Source organism: Biomphalaria glabrata, chromosome 10 (assembly GCF_947242115.1).
Source record: "Biomphalaria glabrata chromosome 10, xgBioGlab47.1, whole genome shotgun sequence".
Lineage (NCBI taxonomy): Eukaryota > Metazoa > Mollusca > Gastropoda > Planorbidae > Biomphalaria > Biomphalaria glabrata.
In genome coordinates this window covers 19,710,591-19,735,333 of record NC_074720.1, presented here as the reverse complement: position 1 = coordinate 19,735,333, position 24,743 = coordinate 19,710,591, and the positions used below count along the sequence as shown (strand labels likewise).

The 24,743-nt window shown below is 32.2% G+C and overlaps 1 protein-coding gene across 1 annotated transcript; it reads left to right on the top strand.

Moving 5' to 3' along the window:
- Positions 1-42: 42 nt before the first annotated feature.
- LOC106054360 (tyrosine-protein kinase BAZ1B-like) lies at positions 43-23,915 on the top strand. The gene is made up of 24 exons (XM_056043464.1): positions 43-265; positions 2,308-2,483; positions 2,831-2,936; positions 5,704-5,848; positions 6,308-6,384; positions 6,716-6,881; positions 7,175-8,473; positions 8,940-9,056; positions 9,149-9,306; positions 9,816-10,119; positions 10,873-11,035; positions 11,626-11,797; positions 12,180-12,336; positions 13,569-13,745; positions 14,198-14,327; positions 14,432-14,592; positions 15,143-15,283; positions 16,463-16,492; positions 16,597-16,736; positions 16,988-17,058; positions 17,528-17,784; positions 18,128-18,205; positions 21,010-21,153; positions 21,622-23,915. The coding sequence occupies exons 1-24, from the start codon at positions 153-155 to the stop codon at positions 21,781-21,783; spliced, it is 4,644 nt and encodes a 1,547-aa protein (XP_055899439.1). The 5' UTR covers positions 43-152; the 3' UTR covers positions 21,784-23,915.
- The last annotated feature ends 828 nt before the right edge of the window (positions 23,916-24,743 follow it).

Genomic DNA, 24,743 nt, shown 5'->3' with positions numbered 1-24,743 from the left:
AATGGTTGGTTAGTTTGAATCCGACATCAGTTATGCAAGAGCCTTGCACATTTGTTTTCTACAAGGCTTGTCTCTATAGACTAGTTTATTAAAGGTTCGCGCCAGATTTGTAAACATTATTAGTTTATTAATTTCATGTAAATTAAACAAATATGCCGCTTCTAGGTAAAAAGTTATTTACCATAGGAGCTATTTCTCCACAAAAAGATAAAGAGGATTGGCAGTATTTCATTCCTCACACAAAGGAGCGGTTCCAATCAAAGTCGTATCCTTTCACTTTCACTGTTTCAGTTCAGAACTCAGAACATGCAGAAAAATCATTCTGAATCTGATCATCATTCATTGTCATGCATGTCTGCTGCATGATGATGATGATGATTAATTCTAGATTTTTTTTCTAATTCTTCTAGAATCTAGATCTTGATGACTTATTACTTAGAATGATTCATTTATCTATACTAGACGTCTATAATCATATAATCTAGAATTGAAATTATAGTTAGATCTACTTTATCTTTTAAAAAATCTAGATCTAGATCTAGAAGTAGAGCCTAGGCCTAGAGTAAGAGTGTCTAGTCAGTCTAGATTAGTCTAGAACTAGAGAGTTACCGAGAGTAAGGTTACTAAGACTAAGAGTCTAGATTTAGGTTAGCTTACTAGCTAGATCTAGGTCTAGTAGTAGTCTAGTAATCTCAGTCATAAATAAAAAATCAAATGTATCACTCTCTCAGTATCAGTAATTCAGTTCATTTAGACTTAGACTTTTTGACTTTTAGTTTACTAGGTCGTCTAACTTGGATATTTACTAGGTCTAGATTCTCCAGTAAAATAAAACTAGAGTAGCAAAGAATATAGGCATTGTCGCATGAAAATACTAAAATTCTAGAATAGTTCAATAGACAAATAGATCTAGCTAGAGTTTAGACTTAATTTAAGTCCAGGTCTAGAATAGTCTCTAGAGATCATTCTTATCTTATATATGCTTCAGATGTTACTTCAAAAAAGAAGATAATTATATCCTAATTAGCCTAAATACATTTCATGTGTCAATCTAGTGACCTCACCTATTCATGCATGTTATTCATAAGTCATTGGTTTTCCTGGCTTATTTAGGCAACCCATTCAATGACCTATTCCATTCTAAAACTAAAATAATTACTGAGACTGAGTAAACCCAGATCATACTCATCATCAATACTTATTGGGACAATATCATTGTTATGATAACATAATAAATAATAGGCATAAAAAAGTCTAAATGACAAGTTAATCTAAAAAAGATTTAAACAGATACATAATAATGTTCTTCTTGAAAGTAGGAAGCAAGTTGTTTGTCTGAGCTTAATAGTGGCAAATTTCAAACCTTTGGTCCATGTACTGATAACTGTTATGGCATGGGCACCACTAGAAATGTTATGTCCATGGAGCGCAGGGCCCTCAGAAGGACATATATGAGGTGATCAGTAATTGATATGGATCAATTAAGGTGATAGTTAAAATCCCAGTGTTTTTTTTTGTTTTTTGTTTTAGCTTTAATGTCTGTTGATTACAAAGAATTAAATTTTTATTATATTTTTTATATCAATGAAAGCATCAAGATGTACAATTTAAATAGATTTTATAATTAAATCTACTGTCAAAAATAGTCATAAATCTATAAATAAAACAAATGTCTAGACTACTAGATGTAGAGTTCTAGATGATTCAAGTCTTATAAGCATTTCTCTTATGTAACAAGCTTTAAACTTTTCCCACTTGTTTTCCCTCAAGTTTCAATCAGCAATAAAAAGTCTAAAACTCAGATTGAAGTAAATTAATGAAATTGAAATAGGACAAAAGAAATTCTTTGAAACAAGAAATAAACTCTCTTTCTCATGCTCAGTTTCATTCAGATCAACTCTAAAGGTTGACATGGTATTTCTTGATGGCTATGTGGCATCTTTGTCACTTGTATTTCTGTTTGAAAGCCATCTGATTTGAGTGTTTCTTTAGGCTTGGGGTCATGGGTAGGAAAGTGCTTCTGAACCAAAAGGGGAAGTCTGATCAATAATAATGCAACAAGAACTTTGCTGGCTTCTCCTAATCTTGCAGCTGAACTCTGTTGTAATGGACTGACTAGTAGAATGTGACGTTACTTGACTTGGCTACATATTATGCTCAATAACTCATGTCTGTCATTGAAATAGATATGAGCTATACATCATCTGCCCTAATGATCAGCAAGTTCTCAGTGGGGAAAATTTTTCTTTATTAGCTAAGCATTTTAGGTATACCTTTACTTTAGTATATTTCCTTAGCTGTTGCCAGTGAATATGAAAAAAGAAAAAGTTTGTATGAGCAGAAAATTTGGACTTGCCGTGCCACTGGGCACACCAACTTAAGTCATGAAGAAGCTTGCAATTCTGAGAAAACTGTGATGAAGCAGTTAGGTGATCAGTTCCCAAAGTGCTTTGAAAAGGATATTTTAGAAATAGTCCACCACAGTAAGTTGAAAATCATTTTTAAAAAAATTGCATTGTTTTTATTACAAATCTTGTCAGTTTTGTTTTGTTTATTAGACTATCCTAATGTATTAGCTATTTCCGTTGTTCCTTCCAGTGGTACAGGAGCATTTTATTGTTCATAGTTGTTAGTTTTCACATTTCAAGAACTGATGCTAAATCATGTAAGAGTTGATCAATTTGGAAATTTTGATTTTGAAGAACATATACAAACTTCACATTTTAAATTATATGCTAACAGAAAATTCTAATTGATCAGTGCATATATTTTGTTAAGTCCAGTTTGATATTATTAAAATAAAATAATGCTGTCTTTTCTTGTGTCACAGATACTGTAAGCTTGGAAAATCTGGTTGATAAAGCCTGGTTGAAATTACAACAGCAGTTTATTGTTGGAGAGAAAGTCAATTTGAAAGTCAAATTTGCAGATAAACTGTGAGTTAATGCAATATTTAAAGGAAAAATTATTTTTGTCACCAAGTCAAAATTTGAATATTTTTTTAAATCAGGAGGATTTAAATCAGTTTTAATTATTAACTCATTCAATACGTATTGCCGCACAGTGCGCCAAGGGGATTTCGCTTGATTACCTATCGCAGCAGGCTGTGCTAAGCGTATATTATTTCTTTTAATGAGTATTTCTACTTTTATTTTAAATACTTTTCATTACTTCTATTCAGAAGAGGTTCAACTTCCTTTATGTTGTTTTGGTTTGATTATAGCGCTGTTTTTGATTTTGTTATAGACATTTTACCACGTTGTGTCACAGTTTTTGACACAACAGCTGATTCAATGGCTTCTTCCAGTGATAGCTCTAGATGTAAGGATAATAAATACAGATGTATAACGGCTGAAGAAGCCAGTCAGATGATTCTATTTGATTCTGAGTCGGATGATGATAGATCTAGTAATAGTAATAGTGATATTCTAGATCTAGAACTTGACAGTCTTCGAAACTGTTCCTCTCTGTAAGTCTAGCAAAAAAGGAAGGAACCTGCTTTAGATTTAGATCAGAATCCAGGGAAAAGCATGAAACTTAGCAGAAGTAGTTCTAGTAGACCTAGGCCTAGACCTATTTATGATGAAGATTCTGATATGGACCCACAACTTATATTTGATGACACTGACAGTGATGAAGATTATGAGCCACCAACCAGACCTAGGCCTCCGCTTGTGAAAAAAACTGCTTCATGTTCATCAACTAAAGGGAAAAGGAAATGTTCTAGATCTACTAGTCTACAGTCTGTTGATACCAGCACTACAACTAGGTCTAGTACATTTAATTCTTCTGTCACTTTTGACTCTGCAGGTCCTGAATGGGACCATGTTACATGTTACACAGCTATTTCGGACTACTGGACAACTGCTACAGAAATTTATTCTCCTTGGATTCACCATGTGTTCAACAGAGAACGCTTCCAAGATATTTACCACACCATGCTTCACTATGGTGATGAAGCATCAGAAGGAAAAGAAAAAATAGAGCCATTCATGAATTTATTGACAGATAAATTTAGAAAATGTTTCTATCCCTTCCAGGAGCTTAGCATTGATGAGATGGTTATTGGGTTTACAGGTAGGTGGCAATACAAAATGTTTAATGCCACTAAATCTAGCAAATATCACATCAAAACCTTTGGCCTGTGTGATTCGGCAACTGGCTATGTTGTCGATATTTTGACATTTTGGGACAAATACCTCTTACAATCCTGATGCAGATAAGGATGGCGGATAAGCTGTACAGGTTTTCAACACCCTCCTTCAACATGTCAGAACAGGGGCATAAAATTTTTGCGGATCAGTTTTATACCACCCAGAAACTCATCAACTATTTGCTGCAAAAAAACAACAGTTCTACACAGGTACACTCAACGTCAACAGACTTGGTTTTCCAAGAGAAGTCAAGAGTTTGGTTTTGCAACACATGGAAATGAAATGGTTCCTCCACAAAAAAAAAACAATGCTCTGTGTTGCTTTCAAAGACAAAAAGCAAACAAAAAAATGATTTCCACAGATGCTGAAGTGGGCACCTCAAAAGTGAACGACATTGACAAGCCTTAGATGGTCGACACATACAATAGAAACATGAATGGGTGTGACAAGCTAGACCAGAAAGTGACCTACAACTGTGTCTTTGACAAAAAGAACATCAAGTGGTGGAAAAAATTGTTTTATTGGCTGTTTGAAATATGTCAAGCCAACTCCTACATTTTATTTTGCCCCAGCCAGAAACCTGGTGCAAGAAAACTGTCTCTGAAAGACTACAAGCATGTTTTGATTCGACAGCTAACACAGAATGTTGTTTTAAATGAACAAATCAGAGCTCCTGATAGACAACAAGAGACAGGTTGCCTGGAAATAACTAAGAGTCAGCATATAGTGGACTACAGCAAACGGGACAGAGACTGCGTTTTTTGTTCTACGAGCACTAAAACCAATTTTTTTTTGCTCTGGATGTGAAGCAAAGCCTCACTTACATCCTAAAGGATGCTTCAAATCCTTTTATGAAGTGCAATTACGTTGTTGACTGTTGGACAATTTTTTTTCTTTCATTTTCAGCATATAGTGTAAAAAGTTCAGTTTTCGCATAGAAAACATGTAAAAAAAAATAAATTCAGGTGTGTGGACAAAGAAATTAATAACTTTTTTATTTCTTGTGCTATTTGATGAAACTTTCCTACTTTCTTACAAACATATTTTGGTGTAAATTTTATAAAAAGCAGCTTCTTTGGATTAATATTTATGGATTTTCGTACTGTAAGTTGAGTTAAAAAAATTATAAAAATATTTTTTCCCATAGTGTTGTACTTAAAGTTTAATAACTTTTTTGTTTTTGTAATTATCTTATTAATATTTACAGTATAATATTCCTTATTCAATGACACAAACATTGATATGCTACTTGCAATAGAAACTAAAAAAATGATTGTATATAAGAACATACAATACTTACACTAGAACATTTTCAGCCAATTTTTTTTTTTTTTTTTTTTTTTGCTCTGTTGCATTGACAAAAACTAACGTATGGAAAGAGTTAAATATTCCCTATTATAAATCAATAAATATTGTCCTGTTTGTTCTGTTCTACAGTTTGTTTGTAAGTTATTAAATTTTGCCATCAGTTGATAAGAGTATTTATAGCACAGATCTTTGTGATAGTTCTAGCTGAATAAATTGTTGTGTTAAACCTTATTCCATGCAGAATTCCTGCCAAAGTAATTGCCATTGATTCTAATTTGACTTGTAAAGAAGTATCCAGCCCTGCCTGTAATTCACCATCAAGTGACAAGGAAAACAGTACAGAGGAAAAGGATAAAGAAAGCCCTAAAAAATGGGTACCACCTAAGGTCAAATGAATTCTTGTTCATTTGAATATATTAGTTAAAAGCCAATAAATGAATTAGGTTTTGATTTAAATCAACGTTTTCACATGTGGAAATACCTAATTATAATTGAGGAAACCCAGCTGATACAATTCAGTTAAGATTATTTTGTTAATTTTTCCACAATTCCATATTATTTTCTGTGGAGGAAAAATGTTTAAATTGACTCTGGATAAACCTTTTAATATATATGCAATTTATTATAATTGTAGTCTTGTTTGTATACAAAATTGATATATTAAAAAAAAACATTTGTTAGCTCATTGGATAGTACTTTGCTCAATTATTTCGTACTTGTTTATTTTTAGCTTTGTGTAGCCAGTTCTATAAGTATCTACTTTAAACATTAAAAAAGGGTTGAATCTAAAGTGATTCTTAGTTCGTAGATGAACCATTCAATTGATGCTATTTTTGTTTATTTAGATGCTTCCCTATACCTACAGTATAGAGCTAGAGAATGAAGCCAAAGTGATTCATTCAGTTCCAGGGAGTGACCTCCAGTAAGTAGTATACATTTTGTTTTGAAAGAAATTTGTAAATGAGTGCAATAAATAGATTCCTTCCAGTAGATAAAAGTCAGGGTAAAAAAAAAAAGGAGATGGGGGTTGTCCTGTTCTGCAGTTAACTAGTTAGAGTGTCATGTAGTGAGTACAATAATCAATCTTTGTTTCACAAATGTAAAGTATGTAATAAGATAAGTTCTGTATAGATTTCCCTAAAGATGTCAACAAAAAGTCACAATTAGTACCAGAATCTGGGGCTAATATGCTGCCATGTTCCAATCTTGTAACCTAAATTTTATTTCTATTGCAATATTTATATTCTTTTCAGTCGTGTAGAAAAAGCCCCATCCAAAGATGTCCTTCGACACTTTATAAGAGTTTCTGCTTTAAGATCAGGAAACACAGCAACAAGTCCATGGGTAGTCAACACAGACTTGGTTAAACAGTATAAACTTGTCAACAAATTTGCTGATTTTTTCCTATCACCTCTGAAGGTACATTATATTACGTTTGATAATAGTTAATGGATTTTAAACCCACACTGTTTCAGTTGAGAATAAAGAAGCTAACAAATCCCAATAAAAGAAAATCTTATACTGACTTTTCAAGAAAAAACATTTTTGTTACAAACAGCAAGGTTAATCCTTAAACTACTATTCAGTTTTATGTAGTATTGTATTATTCTGTGTAGCTGTTTTTTTTTTCTCTTTAAACTTGTCACCATGAAATAAGTGAGCTATATAAGCTGTTGTATTTTAGTTTTTTTGACTTCAAAATCTTTTTGCAGATGTCTGAAGCAATTAAAAAAGCTGAAGAGAATGGCAAAAAACGCAAACTGTCAAATGGGGCAACAAAATCTGCAGCTAAGAAACTGAAACTAGACAAGTCCTTAAAGAAAGACAAGAAGCTTAAGAATCAGGAGTCTACCCCTAATACTAAAAAGGAATTAAATGGAACAAAGGACTCCAAATCTGCAGGGAAGAATACAAAAGTATCACCAAAGAAAAAAGCCTGTAAAGATTCAGCCATAATTATTGCAAACAGTGATTCAGAGGATGAAGTTTCTCTGGCTAAACTGAAACGTAGCAGCTCTGTGGTGAATTCTGATTCTGACTCAGATGTCCCTCTTTATCAGCTGGTGGATCAAACTACCCCTAAAAAAAAGAAAAAGTCCAGTGAGGTTAATGTCTCTAGTGATGAGGACATACCATTAAGTAAAATCACACCGTCAAGCCCCAAAAAATCAACACCTAAGATAACTGTTAACTCAACACCTAAAAAGAAAACTTCTTTGTCTAAGTCAATGAAAAAAATATCAGACAAGTCAACAAGCAAGAAGAGCAACAAGAAAAAGAAAATATTAGCTGAGGAAAAGAAAAAGGGAGGCATGAAACAGGTTACCTTGTTTGATCTCACCAAAAAGGGGAAGATTGAGCAGAAAAGTAAAATCTCTGAACAGAAGACACCCCAGAAAAAATCGCCAGCTAAAACCCCTAAGTCTCCCCCTCGGCCCCCGCCTACCCCAGCCATTGTTAAGCGTCTGCTCTGTTCAAAGCGGGAAACACTTCAAGAGAAGATGAAATACTCAATGCTGTTGAAAAAGGCTGTGTCTGTCCTGTCTGCTGCTCAGGTGAAGAACCTTCCAGAAAAATTGAAGGGAGAGGTTGAGCACAAAAAGAAGCTGATGGAGGAAAAAGAGAAGATGGCCAAGATGACTCAAGAGGAAAGAGAGGCTTACCTGAAAGAGAAGAGAGAGCAGGCTAAAATTGTGCAGAAACAGAAACTGCTTCAAAAACTGAGAGATCAAAGGAAAAGGTTTGAGGATACAGACTTGGATTTAACACCCTTGCCACAAGCCAAACTGGTACCCACACCAGACAGCTTCCCAAATTCACTTTTTGGGGATGTCGCTATGGTGACGGAATTCATTAACAGTTATAGTGGACTCTTGATGCCTGAATCAGAGTATCCAATCTATACTGATGCATTGATGAAAGCTTTGGTTGGTGGCTCCTCAGGCTTTGCCTATCTCTCAAGGGTATTAAATGTGTTGTTGCAAACCCTTTTACAAGATCAAATTGCTAAGGTAAGGGTATAATAATATATTATATTGCAAAATAATTTAATTGTAATGTTTCAAAACAAATACTTTACAAATAAAACTCCATAATGTCTATTCACCTCACTAAATAATTGAATTAGCTACTTTCCTGCACCTTTGTGAACTATATATATACACATATATATATACATTTAATATATATAATAATAATAATAATCTTTATTGTCCATACGGAAATTTGTCTTACAATTTGTGCATTACACCAAACAAAAAACATAACTATATATACACATATAATATATATATATATTTATATATATATATATGATTACTTCTCTTTAAGTTGCCTTAATTATGTTTAAAAGGTGGCTGGTTATCTACATTAGTATTAAGAATGATTTATAATGCCAGCCTAAATGATGGTTTGATTTTATAATAATGCCCCAAATGTCTCTTACAGTTCAGCTTATTCTTTTGTGTTTGCTCCTAGGGCTATAAGGAATTCAACACATTGTTGTCAGATATAGCTGTAAGTTCCTATACAGCTTCAGAGCTGGTCAGGTTGTGTTTACAGTGTGAAGATGAGGATGATGATGTTGAAGATGTGGTCAGTAACTATCTCTCAGATATTTTTGTTTTTGTTTGGTATTGTTTCCTTTCATTGAGCATCTTCATGATTCTCTGTCACTGTGTTCGCAGCCTGAAGAGTATATCAGATTGTTGAAAGACTCAGAGTTTTATCAGTTAGATGTTGAACAGAAACTGTGTGTGCTGCATGGTCTGTGTTCTCGTGTACTGGCGACTTATTCAGTTCAGGATTACATGGAAGAGCAGCAGCGGAAAGTCAATGTTCTAACGTAAGTGTATTAAATACATTTAATTTTATTATGTTTTAACTTTTGCTAAAATTTTAATGTCTCATCATAATAGATTATAGTCTTAATAATTTTTCCTGATATTGTTAGTTGCACTAGACTTAATAAAATACACCTTTAATGTACAATATCTTCTTATCTTTATAAAGTAAAGATATTATTTGATATCCATACCCTTTCTTCAGTTGAAAATTAAGCAAAACTTGATTGACTTTGAACTTTTAATTTGTAAGATTTGAAAATTAAAGTTAATAACAAATGTTTCAGGATGCAGAAATGTTCAATTATTTGAGGCTGTATGTGTGTCTATTGCTGAGTTAGTAGTGTTTCTAGAAACAACACTTAAATTCTATTAGTGTTGAATAGGTGACTTAAAAAAGTAACCAGAAGGATTTCAATGAAAAAGGCATTAAACCCACAATTAAAACGAATTGATGCCAAATAAAATGTTTTTTCTACATATAAAATCTGTTTTTCTATTTGTTCTAAAGAAAACAAAAAAACACAGAACTGAAACAAATGGCGGCTCAAAAGAAAACTGGCAAGCAGGGTGGCTTTGAAACTAAAAATGAAAAGTTAGTTGAGAAAAATGAAAAAGTGGAAGACAACAAGGATACTAAGAATGGATCACTGACAATAACTTCCTTCTATGGCAAAGAAGCTGCAGATATTACAGAGGAGTCTGATAATTTGATATCTACTGTTAAAAGCAGAAGGCTACTTGCAGCCAAGGCAGCAGCAGAGAAAGAAAGATTAGAGAGAGAGAGAATGGCATTAAGGGAAAAAGAAATTCAGGTCTTTATTTTTTCTAATTGAAATAAAATAAATAAAACAAGAATTAATTTTTAGTTTTAGGAAACCAATGCTTGTAATTTTAGTCATTTAATAGAAGCTTTTCAAAATATTACAGAAAATCACTGTTTTACACTGTGTAAAAATTTGCTATATATTTGCTATAACCAACAGCTGGTTGGTTTTAAGTTACTTTTTTGTTTTGGTTAAGACCCAAACAGTCTGAATAGGACTTTTGGTGTAAACAAAATAAATGAATACTCTGAATTGTTTAAGATGTGCTTAAAATACTGAAGCACTAACTGATTTTATTATTTTAAAATATGTATAAATTGAATTTAGAATATTATTTAGACATTTTTAAAGCTTTAAGTCAAGCAATTCAGTTTGTCACTACAATTTGAAGAATGAAGTTACTTTCTTTACTGTAGCATCATGGTAATCCCTGGAACTATCTTCTAACATACTATTCAAATTGCACACACTGATTTGTGTTGTGTTTTTCATTGTTTTAAAATTCAAATAGTCTTTCCAGTCAAAAACTTAATTGAAGAATAGGATTAAGCAAACAATAAAGTATCAAAACCCAACCTCAATGTAATAAGTATGATTTTGATATTATGACATCAGTTGGACAGCTCTGGTATTAAACAACAAAAATGTGTACCTACAAGAGAATGTTTGTTTAGTAGGCTAGATGAAACTCATTTAAAATAAGAAAACATGTTTTTTAGAATGACGTTTAATTGTTAACAGGAAGAAAAGCAGAAAGAAAAGCTACGTAAGAAACAAGAACAAATGGCAGACGCCATCAACCTAGCTAGGATGGTGCTTCGATGTGAACCCATTGGCACAGATAGACATCATGATCGTTACTGGGTGTTCACAAATACCACACCTGGACTGTATGTAGAAAAAGGTAACCTTGTTGATATTTTTATTCTCGTTCTGTCAAGCTTCTGATTCTTAGACAAGTAATGAAAAGAGGACATTGAGACTTACAAATACCACTGTGTGTTGTGTATTGATGCTATAGCTGATGTAGTTTGATGTTCACAAGCTTAGTAATCATTTTCTGTCTCAATAATTGCCTTTCACATTTCATCAGGTCTGAATGGGTTATTACAGTACCTAATATTTCTTATCACTGTTTTAGTGGCATACCTAACTTGATCTCACCTCCTTAGCTGCTTTTTGTGGATTTGTCCCTTAATGCCTCCCCTCACTCTATTATTACCTCTCCTATTATAGTCATTCTGACAAATGTAGGAGATAATCACATTACCGTTACCTGGCCTTACAGAACTTTCACACATTGATCAGTTTGGTTGGCATAGGATTATAATACTTTTAAAGTTATTGAATTTCTTGTTGTAGCTAATTACTGGTGTAAACATAAATTATTAGAATAATTACTAATGTATTAAATTGTGTATTTTGTGTATTGTGTATTTTACATAGCTTTCAAAGTAAACAATTTCAACAATTGCAATGCTTTTTCTACATCAGGTTGGGTAGGGGAGGAGATCAACTATAACATATATAAAAAGACCAAGAGCACAGAAGAGGAGGAAGAAGAAGAGGAATCATCTGAAAGTGAGGAAGAGACTGATATCCCTCAAACTGGAGACACTCCTCTCAAATTGAAGTACAGAACAAAGAAGCAGATGATTGAGACCAGGTAAGCCTTGCACACTACTTAGAGTACAATCATGCCAGGATTTCTTTTACTTATTGAGACAGAAAAAATGTATGCACAAATAACTTTTGACATTTGTTTTTTTAAATACTGTAAGTGTAACAGTCTTCTAATTATTATTTGAAACAGAATATTTACTATTGTGTGAATTTATAAGACTAGTAATTCCTTTGTGAGACCTTGTGAGGGGTTATTTAACCATACATATTAATTATGCACTTTGTGTGTTTAATTTTTCAAACTTATTTTGCTATAATTTTAATAATATATGCATTGGTCATTAAATAATCTTCTAGTTGTTTTTTTTTTGTTCATTTGTAAAGAAGACACTTTTTAATTCATCCTATTTTTATTTGTCCGCTAGCACCCCACATCCTGGACAAAACATGTGGTTTACATACAGGTCTCAGAAAGATTTGGATGGATTGCTTAAAGCTTTACATCCTCAGGGAATAAGAGAAAGTCTGCTTAAGGCTGAAATTAAGAAAAGATATGATGACATTTCAAGAGCCATCATTATGGTTAGTAGTCAATGTTAACAAGTGTTTTCAACTTTTAACTTGAAACTAAAAGGGTAGGTCTTTGCTCAGCTGTATGGTCTAGTGGAGTCTCTAAACTTACCCGGTGATGTCAAGATCAGAATCCCAACCTTAAAGATATCTAAGAGCTAAATCTCAAAGCAATATTTTTTCTTTGAAAGAAAAAAAGCTTTAACTGGCTTGTCTTTGGATTCTTAGGGACAAAGTTTTCTATTTATTTGGTAAAAATCTGTCGGCAGAAATTCATTAAGATTTTTTCTTTGGAAAAAAATTACCATCTTTTGCTCCATTAGTAGTATGTCTATCAGTAGTATGTTTTGCCTCAATTGGATTGAGAATTGCTGATTTAGAACTAGTTAAAACATATTGTCAGTAGCACTAACATTAAGAAGCAAGTTAAAATTCACCATTACTGTCAGAAGCCCTTACGTTTAGAAACTAATAAACTTTCTAACATAAACTAACATTTAGAAATGAGTTATGGTCAGTAGTACAAACATTTGGATCAAACATTATTTACACCTTTGTAATTAACTATAACACTAACCAATGTCATTTTTTTTTAGAGTAGGAGCAATGAAAACTATTTGTAGCATTTTGTTTCTTTAGAAATTTATAGTCCTTTTTTCATATTTATTAGTATTGTCAAAATACTTGTTTTTAATTTTGTTTCAGCACTTGTAAATTTGTAAAAGTAATTAAATGTATTGTATCCTTCCAGTTTGAAAAGCTTCACAGAAATATTCAGGGCTATCAGTCTTAAGATAAAAGAAAGAAATATGCAGGCCTGACTGTCAGTCTTAAGATAAAAGAAAGAAATATGCAGGCCTGACTGTCAGTCTTAAGATAAAAGAAAGAAATATGCAGGACTTACTGTCAGCCTTAAGATAAAAGAAAGAAATATGCAGGGCTATCAGTCTTAAGATAAAAGAAAGAAATATGCAGGACTGACTATCAGTCTTAAGATAAAAGAAAGAAATATACAGGTTTGACTCAGTCTTAAGATAAAAGAAAGAAATATGCAGGCCTGACTGTCAGTCTTAAGATAAAAGAAAGAAATATGCAGGGCTATCAGTCTTAAGATAAAAGAAAGAAATATGCAGGACTGACTATCAGTCTTTAGATAAAAGAAAGAAATATGCAGGACTTACTGTCAGTTTTAATAATTAAAAAAAAAAAAAAAGAAATAAAAGCTTGATTTTTCTCTGTTACAGTCTCAGAGAACAAATTTAGAACTCAGAGACTCTGATGGTGATGTAGAAATGGTTGAAGGGTTCAAGAAAGAATTGTCTGACATGGAGCTGCGACTTAGAAATGGTGGGCTAGGTGGAGTCAAAGACTACGATGAGTGGGAAGCTACACTGATGAAGGCTACTGAGATATCAGAATTGGTTTGTAATTGTGTCTTATCTTACTAGTTCAATGCAATTACTAAGGTTTATTTTTAGAAATTTTAAATTTAAGATTAGATTTTGCTGAGCTCCTCATGGCAGCATGTAAATCTTATCTTAAATATTCCTTTGTCCACACACTCTTGATGTTGGACTAGAGCTACTAGGCATGCTAAAGGAGCATGAAAATCTGCTAATCATAAAGAATAATACTAATATTTTACAGAAATATATATATATCAGTGTATATTCAACTCAAACTTGTACTGCTAATTTTGTTTTCTGTTGTACGGAAATATTTGTATTCAATTAGTTATTAAATTATTTTTACGTATCACAAACATTTTCCTTAAAGAGAAAAGTCCATGACTTTTGACAAAATCAAGTGAAAGGGAATTGTTCAAACTTTCACTTTTTTTTACTTTTGTCAGAAATTTTTGAAATCTTTTTAGGGTCTAAGTTTGTTGCGGGTACATGATGGAATACTGGAGAAATTTTTACAAGGTTTTATGAAGCCAAGCAATCGTGTTGGTGAGGGAGAAAAGAAGCAGGATAGTGAAACAGAGGACAAACAAAGTGATGGTAGGAATTTGGTACCTTGTATAAACAATACATTGTTGTTTTCATTAATCTCACCTTTGATAGAAATATTTTTTTAGTATCCTTTTCTAATGTATTTGTACTAGGTGAATGTGCTGATAAGCCTCAAGAGAAGGAAGATAAAAGAGAGAAAGTTATAAGGGAATGGAAGGAAGCTGTAGAGAATTGCCAGACCTTGTCCAGGCTACATGTACTGATGGCTTTCTTGGACTCATGTATCAAGTGGGAGAAATCTGCGGAGAATGCTGTAAGATATTTTAGTTTAATTTTTTTTTGTTTTCTCAATCTAGTTCTGAAATATATTAAGAAAATTTGTAATTAATTTGTCAATTTCTCAAGCCCCAGACATTATTTAAAATGAAGAGCAAACTGGTGAAGATAGTTAAAAAATGTTTAATACAATGAACATGCACAATGATAAAAATATATGACAATGTTAGACCCACAATGATATAAGGTGTTTGCAACCACACAGTAATTACTTAATGCACCTAGTAAGTAGAACAATAATGTAATACTTAACTTTGCACCTTGTGATGAACACCAGTGCAATACAGGATGGCCAGCAAAGGCCCACACTGCACTGCAGATCAGCTTATGTCCCAATCACAGACAACTGGCATGAAGCCGGCTCAAGGTGGCTAAAAACTGGCAAGATCTAAGCTCACTTTCCATAAAACCATCTGACTCTTTTTTAACATTTAAACAAATGCTTATAAAAAATAACATTTTGACTATTTCATTTTGTAGTCTGATGTCTTGAAACTTTATTTTGAAAATCAAAACTTTTCTTTCAGAAATGTAAAATCTGTCGCAAAAAATGTGACGATGCTCGTCTGCTACTCTGTGATGAATGTAATCAGGCTTTCCATATGTACTGTTTGAGACCTGCTCTCAACAAATTGCCTAGTGGTGACTGGTTTTGTCCTGCTTGCAAGGTGTGTTTTATATGCTCTGGTGGTTGTAGAAACAAAAATATCTTTCTGCTTTATTAAGAGGCATAAAATGAATAAATGTTTTTTTTTAAATGTATGTTGAAATATATATATATATATATATTTTGTAAAAAAAAATAGGTGCCAGTACTCTGTGATGGATTGCCTAACTTTTTACTACTAATAAACGTTAAAATGCAAGAAAAGTAATCATTTTTTCCCCACATTAAAAAAGGTGCTGGTACGCCCTACCGGTGCGTACCGTCACAAAAAAGCACTGTATATACATGTACATACATATATATTAAAGTAAGTAAAGTTCCCCTTTCAGACCTTGTGATCTATACGGCAAATAATGTTAAGGTCATCTATTTTTTTGGGCAGCGGTTATTGAGCAGGCTGTCATGTGGCCAGCACAATGACCAACCACCTTTACTTTCCTCATCTAAAGTCAGGAACCCTAACCCGAAAATCCCAAAATTCAAAATTCTAGTTTTCACAGAGATTAAAATCCAGGACCCTAGGTTCGAAAGACAAGTCCTTAACCACCCACCTACTGCGCCCCCATATATATTTATATTTTTTATATTATTTATAAGAGTTTTAGAAGGTTGAAAGATTATGTACCAATTTATATTGGTTAGTTATGTCACATCATATTAATTCACATGTTCATAAGTGTTTGACTTAACAATAGGTAGCTAATCTAATGACATTGCTATAACATATTAAACATGTGTAGGCAGTAATTTCATCAAATCAATGGACTTTTTTTCTACAGTGGCAATTACAATAACCTGTTTTAGACTTTTTTTGGTTTGGTTGACAACTACCAAGTTGTGTAATGACTTTTTCATCCATCCAGTGGCACTTCAGCCCATGGAGTGCCCTGACCTGCTCTATCACATCTTTCCATTCTGATCTATCCTGGGCTTCTCCATGTCCAGACTCTTAGCTGTTGTAGATCTGCCTCTTTTCTGAGGATTTATCCTTTCCCAAGTATTTAGCAGATTTTCTGTTATTTTGTCAGTTTCCAGGTTTCACTTACATATATATAACTATTGGTCCTATTATTGTTTTGTGTAGATAGTTTTCTTAGATATAAATTTGCTTTTAAGTATGTGTTGTTCATTTGTACAATTGATGCTAATTGTATTGCAAAATTCTTCTATTTGCCAATAGCCTCGACGACCACAGGAAAGAGTTGCAGAGGTAATTATATTTAAGATTTAATTGAGTATTAAGTACAGACATTGATTATTGAGATTTAAAAAATTTTATGTGTTTTTACTCAAGCGTAAATCCTCATTTTTCAGTCTGAGTCGGAAGCCGATGAGGAAGAGAGGGAAGATGCTTGTCGTGAATGTGGTGGTAAGGAGAAGCTGATATTCTGCTCAAAGTGTCCTGCTGCATTCCACACTCAGTGTCATGATCCACCCCTCCGGCACCCTCCCAGGTCAACATGTTTTTTTTAACTTTAATTTAGATTGCAAACATAGAAGTTGCATGCAGTTTATTGGTACTTTGTACTTGGACTGATTTATTTATGAGTGTTTTGTGGGGCAAGAAACAAAGCTGTCTTAATTGTACTCCATTTCCTAACTTGAAACTAATCAAACAGCAGCAATGCAGAATACTGTTGGAATTAAATGGGGCATGTTAAATTATGGGATAAAATCTTTATTTTGATTCTGTTCTATTTTCCAGAGGATCTTGGGAATGCACAGACTGTAAAAATGGTGTCAATGAGAGAAAAAGAGGAAAACTTTCTCGTAAAGGTGAGTCTGCTATCAAATCTTTTAGTTATTAAATCTAAAGTTGACTTGGCAGTTAAAATGTGAATTTAATCTGATAACTATTTTTACGATAGAATGCTGTGTTAAAGAAAGCCCGCTTAAGCAGTATGATGCAATAAAAAGTTTTATTTTAAAACTTTTGTATAGGAAGAGCTCATGTCGTGTTCTGATTTAGCTGTGAAACTATTGTTCTATTTAAAAACCAAATGTTAGCTTCTTTTTTTTCTTTAAAAAATAAGACCTTATAGTTTGCTATTGAGTTCAAGATGACTTTTCAAAGCCAGAAATAGTAGTGAATGAGTTAAATACCATGAAACTCTTTCTGTCCATTGTGATGCTAGGCAAAGCATTTTATTTCTAGCTCAGTATTACTAGCAGCAAACAAAAACAAAAAACTTAACTAATCTTAAAATCACAACAAACTTTCTACTTTGTTAATTCTGTTTACTAGTGGCACCTAAACGTAACTACCGGCAAGCTTTGTCGGCCAGTGAGGAAGAAGAAGAGTCTACTGAGGAAGAGGAGGAAGTGACACCTGCTAGATCTAAAAGGTCAAGCTCAAACAAAGGAAGAACACGCAATAAAGTCAAGAAACGCTCTTGCCACATTCAGGATTCCACGACATCAAGTCGGTCAAGATCAAGTACACAAAAAGAAATGGTCACTCCCACACATCGTGTATCTCGACGTGGACCCTCTGAGTTATCTGTAAGTGAGACTTAATTCAGCAGCTTTTGACCCTTACTTTTTTTGTCCAGAGGTAAATCTCAAAGCAGTACATTTTTTTTTCTTTGTAAGAAAACAATTAAAGAAAGGCATTAAATAGCATACTCTCCTGTCAATTCCTAGGAACAAAGTTTACTATGATTTTACAAAAAACAAACTCATTCTTTTGATTGTTTAAAAAAAAGAACTTTTGAAGATGATTTTTCTTGCTAACTGGGCTTTTGAAGTACATTTCAATTGTTTTAGTGTTTCTAAATTAAACATGGTGTATTTAGCTCAAAGTGGTTTTGTCTTTTGTGATCCTAACACTGAATTTTATTTGTAGCTGTGTGAAGAGGTGCTACAAAAAGTAATGAAACACAAATCCAGCTGGCCTTTCCTGGAACCTGTTGACAAAAAAATTGTGAGTAATGAGATAGTTTGTCTGCAAACATTATGAAAGTTTACAACTTTGTACTGAAATAAAAAAAATGTGCATACATTTTTTCTCATTTGGTAACACATTATCTCTGATAAAAATGAGGCAGGCATTGTTTACATCATTTTGTGTGGCTTTAATGCTGGCATTTAAGTTTTCATATTTTCTTTTTTTGAAATACACACTTCCAATAAATAGGTCAAAGTTATACTTTACCTTGATCTTTGTTTTGTGAGGGATTTTTTAAGGTAGTGCGGGTAATTAGATTTTTGTTTGTTCTCCAAAGGGATTATGAATATTAAATAAAATCATTTGCTTGAAGTCTTGACTTTAAAAATGTTCATTAATCTGTTACTAAATGTAAGTAACTTCAGAAAATAAATTGCAGATACAAACAATAGGCAATGATAAAGAGCCAACTCTCATCCCTTAGAATACTACAGCCCAGGATTAGTTTTACTTTAACAATGAAAACATAAACTTTCAAATGAAAGAAATATATTTTAAACAAAAGTCTGTATAAAATGTGACATTTAGTGTTTGTTTCTTGAAGGAGGACTACTAGCTTTGTATGACTCAATCATCTGCTAGTCACTTGTTTAAACAAGTCAAAGATAACACTGTATGGATAGAATTGCTTTAACTCTTTGACTCCGGAATTATTTTCCACGTTTGGATGAAATTAATTTTTCTGCCATTTCGGAGCGCACTACTTTGCTTTGATTTAACTTGTATAACTTTTTTATTTATTATTGGAAAATAATAAATTTGATATAGAATTAAAGAGAAATGCATGCTCTTTCTATTTCTTAAATTTTCTAGCTTGCAAATCATGTTGATGTATTTTGGGGTTTTGAATATAAAAATTAATGAAAAACTCACCAACTGACATGTGCATGTAATAAGAAATTTATTGAATCGAAAGAAATTTTTTTCTCATTTTTATCCATTTATTTACAGAACACCATAGAAGAAACAGCAAAAGACACAAAAAATAATAAACTGGAAGTAATAATCCTATGTCACTACTTTAATGAAAAAGCCCATAAAAAAGCAACACACTTGGAACAAAAAACTTTTACCCTAAAACTAGTCCAACTTTACAGCATATATATATATTATATATATATATATATATATATATATATTATATATAAGTTCTTCATGTACTTAGTATATTCCTTTTAGCTGCGATATTCATGGAAGCAGTCAATATTAATGTGTGGGTTCGACTCCCATCCAGCGCAAACATTAACCGTTCTCCCTGACCTACAGTGTTTACAATTACATTCTCTTGTCTTTCTTTATAGTTATAGGTCTCCATTCTCTGAAAATGGATCTTATTCTAGCAGGGGTACATTCAATTTAATCCTATGGTCAGCATAGCTATTTATTGTGCTCACAAGACTATCAACAATGTCATTGTCAATAAAAAACAACATTCCAGCTCATTAGATGCAGTGCTGCAGGTTGACACCCACATTTCTTGCTGGAACAAATCTGAAATTGCTCTGTTTCAGTGCCTAGATCTAGAGATCTACCTTTATCTGATTAGATTTAGATCTAGATGATGTAGAGACAGCTAAATTAGTTCTAGATCTACATTGAACTAAAGCTGGGGGTGGGGCTGCTTCATCAAAACTAGGTCTAGATCTATAAATTAATTTACTAGATCTATATCATTAGATTTGGAATCATTATCACCATCAGATAAAACAAAATCACAGTCATCTGAATTATTATACTTCCTCATCAAAGAAATATTTAGACCTACAAAGTTTAGATGGCCCAGATTGAGGCTCCATGTTAAAAAAACACTCACACAGAAAAAATAAATGTAGTCTCTTTCAAAACTTCGTACAAAATAAAAACACCTTGAATGAAGGAAATTTCAGATGTTTTTGCAAAGGAAAACTATTCTAGATAAAAAAATTAAGCAATAAAAAACATGAACTGGAAAAATAGAAACAAAAAAAATTAATTTTAAATCACCGATGATTTCAGCTTTGATCTGACCTTTTTGCCGAGTAAAACCAACATCCAGTGCGTTGTTCCGAAGTCAAAGAGTTATGGGTTTCTAAATAAAAGATTTCTCGCAGACAAAAATAAACTAAAAGCAACAGGTCATTATATCTCTAGCTGAAAAAAAATAATTTTTCAGTAGATTTACTAAAAGTTGTTTTAAAATAATGCCCGGCTATTTAGGCTGCTGCTGAGAATTATTCACTCATAATATGTGCAGCTACAAAAAAAAGCAGTTTTTTGTACAGCTATGAAAGTAATTTATTTGTAGCCAAAATATGTTCAGTCTAATAATAGGGAGTATTTCACAAGCCAGTTGACAGTAAAGAATGCAGTGAAGTTATAGTTAATATGAAGGTCGTGGATTGAAATTATCCATCTTAACACTATAAAGTACAACTTTTGATTGAGACTAACAAAACTGTATTGGTGGGCTGCAGTGATGAATTTGACATGCTAGCTAAAGGATAGAATTACCCTAAAGCACATATTCAAATAGTAGTCAAGTGGTGACACGTTGCATTGATTAGAACTATCCTAAAGCACATATTCAAATAGTAGTCAAGTGGTGACACGTTGCATTGATTAGAACTATCCTAAAGCACATATTCAAATAGTAGTCAAGTGGTGACACGTTGCATTGATTAGAAAGAACTACCCTAAAGCATACATTCAAATAGTAATGACATATTGCATTGATTATAACTACCTTATAGCATATATTCAAATAGTAGTGACATATTGCATTGATTATTTTCACTTTTCAGGTCCCTGATTACTATGTTCTCATAAAAAAGCCGATGGATTTTCAAACTATGATGAAGAAATGTGCCAGACTGAGTTATGCCTCTCCTCAAGAGTTTATTGAGGATGCTGCCCTGGTCTTTGAGAATGCAGAATCTTACAATAAGGTCAGTGCATCATTTTAGGGTTAATACTGAGATTTTGTCTACACAAGTTTTATAAAGATAATTTGAAAGTATTGTATTTGTATGGGCTGTGTCCACTGGTTATGAATGATACAAAGAATTCTCTGCATAGTGTCAAAAACAGTTTAAGCTCTTTGATTTGTTTGGGGGGTCAAAAAATGTTGTCATTAACTGTAGAATATATTCATGTCAGTCTCTTATTGGCCAGCTATATTCTGTAGTTTGATTATTAGCTCAAAATGAACTCTTATACATCCTTCAATATGAGCATTATAGTTCTGAAAACAAAAATGATCAGGTTGTGAGTTAAAAAGGAAGGACACTTAATGTTCTCTACAGAAATGAATTGTAACAATATTTGATTTATATATATCAATGGATTTGTTTAGACAACTTTTGAAAGTCTATTTCTACGATGTCAACATGTTTTTTTTTTGTTCTTGTGTACAGCCTGATAGTGAAGTGTATCATTGCATGAAAGAGGTGGAGAAAGTCTTCAGGGAGGCACTTCACAAAGTCTTACCTGACTGGCCATTTTACAGAACTGTTAATGACAGAGAGGAAAGCTCGTCTGGTAGTGAAACTGGGCGGCGACGATCTCGTAACAAATGATTTGTAGATATTTTAGTATAGTACTTTATGTGACATGGGACATTTTTAATATGTTGTATATAGACATTATTTTGGTACAATGTTTAAAATAAGCTGAAAATCTCACTAGATATTTAAGTTACAAAAGACTTGATATTCATTGATTCATATTGAATTTTTTTTCGGCTCAAATCTTAAACAAGGATTTTCAATTATTAGTTTCCATCCATTTCTGTATGATTGTTGTATAGCCAAACAATGTCAAAAGTTGACTTATTTTTAGATGTGTGTGATTTTTTTATAATGTTTAAGATCTGGGTAAAACAATTCAAGTGTATCTTTCTATAAGACAATTGAAATTCTATAATGTTTCTCTGACTCATTTATATACTGTAATTGTCTATAAGTTTTTAGCTCAGTATCTTTTTAGTTTCTATAAGATTAGATAAGAAAAGATTTGGATTCTCTACAATTTTGAGATAAGATTTCCATTCAGTATAGTGTTTTTTATAAGTGTAAGTACAGTGTCCATCACTAAATTTATAGTGAGTTTACCATATTTTATAAGATTACATCAAGTGTCAATAAGATGAGATTTAGGTTTTGTGCAATTTTTAAATGTCTAAATACAATGTGAGCTAAATTTAGGTTCTTTACTAAATCTATAAGACTAGATTCTAGATTTAGGTTCAGACTGGTTTCTAGAACATTAGGCTCTGTATGCCTATTAATTATTCATGTGCCATAGATACATTTAAAAGTGCTTCATGGGCAAAAAATAAAAATCAATATAACATTTTATTTTATGTTTCTAGCTAAGTGCATAATTGTATTTCTTTTTGTCTTGGAAGTTATGAATTGGGTTCAATTGTATTCAAACCAATTTTTAAAATGCAATCAGTGAATCTATTTATTTTGCCCTATTTCTTTTTTTGTTTACAAACTGCTATGTAGATATGTCATTGTGTGTTCATATGAGCAACATGGTAGTTTGATCTAAAAAAACAAAAATGCCCTGAAAATTTCATGTTAATTTAGATATCTTTATTTCTTAGTCTTTCAAGCAACTGTCCAAAATATCTAATACAGCTGTCAAACTAAATATTTTTTTCTTATAAGAACTATTTGTTTTAATTAAAAATACTTATACAATAATAATAATAAAACAAACCAAAAGTATTTGAAGGGAATATTCTTTCTATTCAGAGATTTTACTTTCTGATTTGATAAGAAACCTTAACATTTTCAGTGTCGACAATAAGTTGTAGTAAAAAGATATAAAAATCATTTTGTCTCTGTAGCCACAATTAACAAATGTTTTTTTTTTGTATGGCCAGCACAACTATGCCTGCCTTTATTTTTAGGTTAGGTAGTTTTAATGACTGCCAGGATGTCCTTAAATCTTACTAAGGGCCTTCACCTGTAAAGTTTAACTTTAGACCTATTCAGCTGTAGAAATCCAATACTACTCTCCAACTGAGCCCATCCAATGGTTTAAATCATTTATGAAACTAAAAGTGTTTCTCATTTAGTTGTTACAAATCTTGCATTCTGACTCATATTTCATAGATTACAGTAAATGAAAATATTAAATTAATTTAATCTACAATGAAGTACATTTTATCACAAATAATAACATATAGGAGTGTGACTGCATTTTTTTTTTTTTTTGCTAAGTGGATGAGTGTATTAAATATTGAAATATATTCAAGAATGATAATGATAATAAAGAGATTAAATTTAAGTGCTATTTCATAACTAACAATTATCTTTGCTACATTAAACTTTGATCTAAACTTTCTCCTTAGAAATGTACATTAATATTAAAAGCAATTCCGTTTGATTTTTCACAATGGATATAAGAGCGGGTCAGTTCAGATTTTTAGAAAACATTTCCCTATTCATTTTTTTAACCTTCATTCAAAGCAGGATATTTCATTTCAAAAAACTACGTTGACTTAAGAACATTAGATAAATGTGTTTTATTCACATTAGATTTCAGTCATCTAAGAAAAGGAAAGTAAGCTAATGATCTTTGGGCGTGGATGTACTGCTTGTGTAAATACAATTGTAAAATAATGTTGACTCAGTGTTGTCATGTCATGATAGTTGGACCAATAAAAACATGTAAAAAAAAATGGTTTTTTGTTCAACTTGACTTTTTTATTCTTTTAAGCAAACAAGTTATTTAGTTTAGTACCTGTACACATCAGGATGTTGTTTTTTCCCCCCAAATGGGTAAAATTTTATAATACAAAGAATTGTAAAGTATATATTTGTACTTCATAAATTGCCTTTTGTTCTTTAAAAAAATGGCATGAAAAATGTATCATCCTATAGTATTACTTTATTTTAATTGAACTATTGAAAATAATTAAATTCATTTGTAATTAGCTAAAAGCTAATGAACTCTATTAAGCTGTGCTTTTTTCTTCATATTTTGATTGTAAATATCAGTGCTAATGCTTGAAATAAGCTTACTGTTTATGTTTAATTAACAAAACATTTTCTTTTAACAGTAAGATAACTTGATAAACAGTTTTGATTCTTTTGCATTTCACTGTCATATTATGATATTTAAAATGTATCGGTCAGTTTTATTGAGAGCCTAATCCTGGCATGTCAAACTTGTTAAGGTGTATGGGCCACATAAGAAACTTACTATGACCTGAGGGACTGCAGCCAAAAATTAGTTGCAAAACAGCCTACTGGTTTTATGTAAATTAGAAACAATACAATAGAATACAATAATTAATGCCATACCTGTCCCTTAATTAGCTAAATTTTTAGTACAATTTGGTAATTAAAAATTACAAAGATTGTGCATTTTTTTCATTGTCAGTTTATTAATGTCAGGTTGAAGTTTGTTTGCCACTGACACTATCATCACTGATTACAAATTTTGATCAGATAATCTCGAACGGTGAGGTGATTTGTAGCTTTCATTATAGAAAAGAACTGCTTACAGAGATCAGTGATTG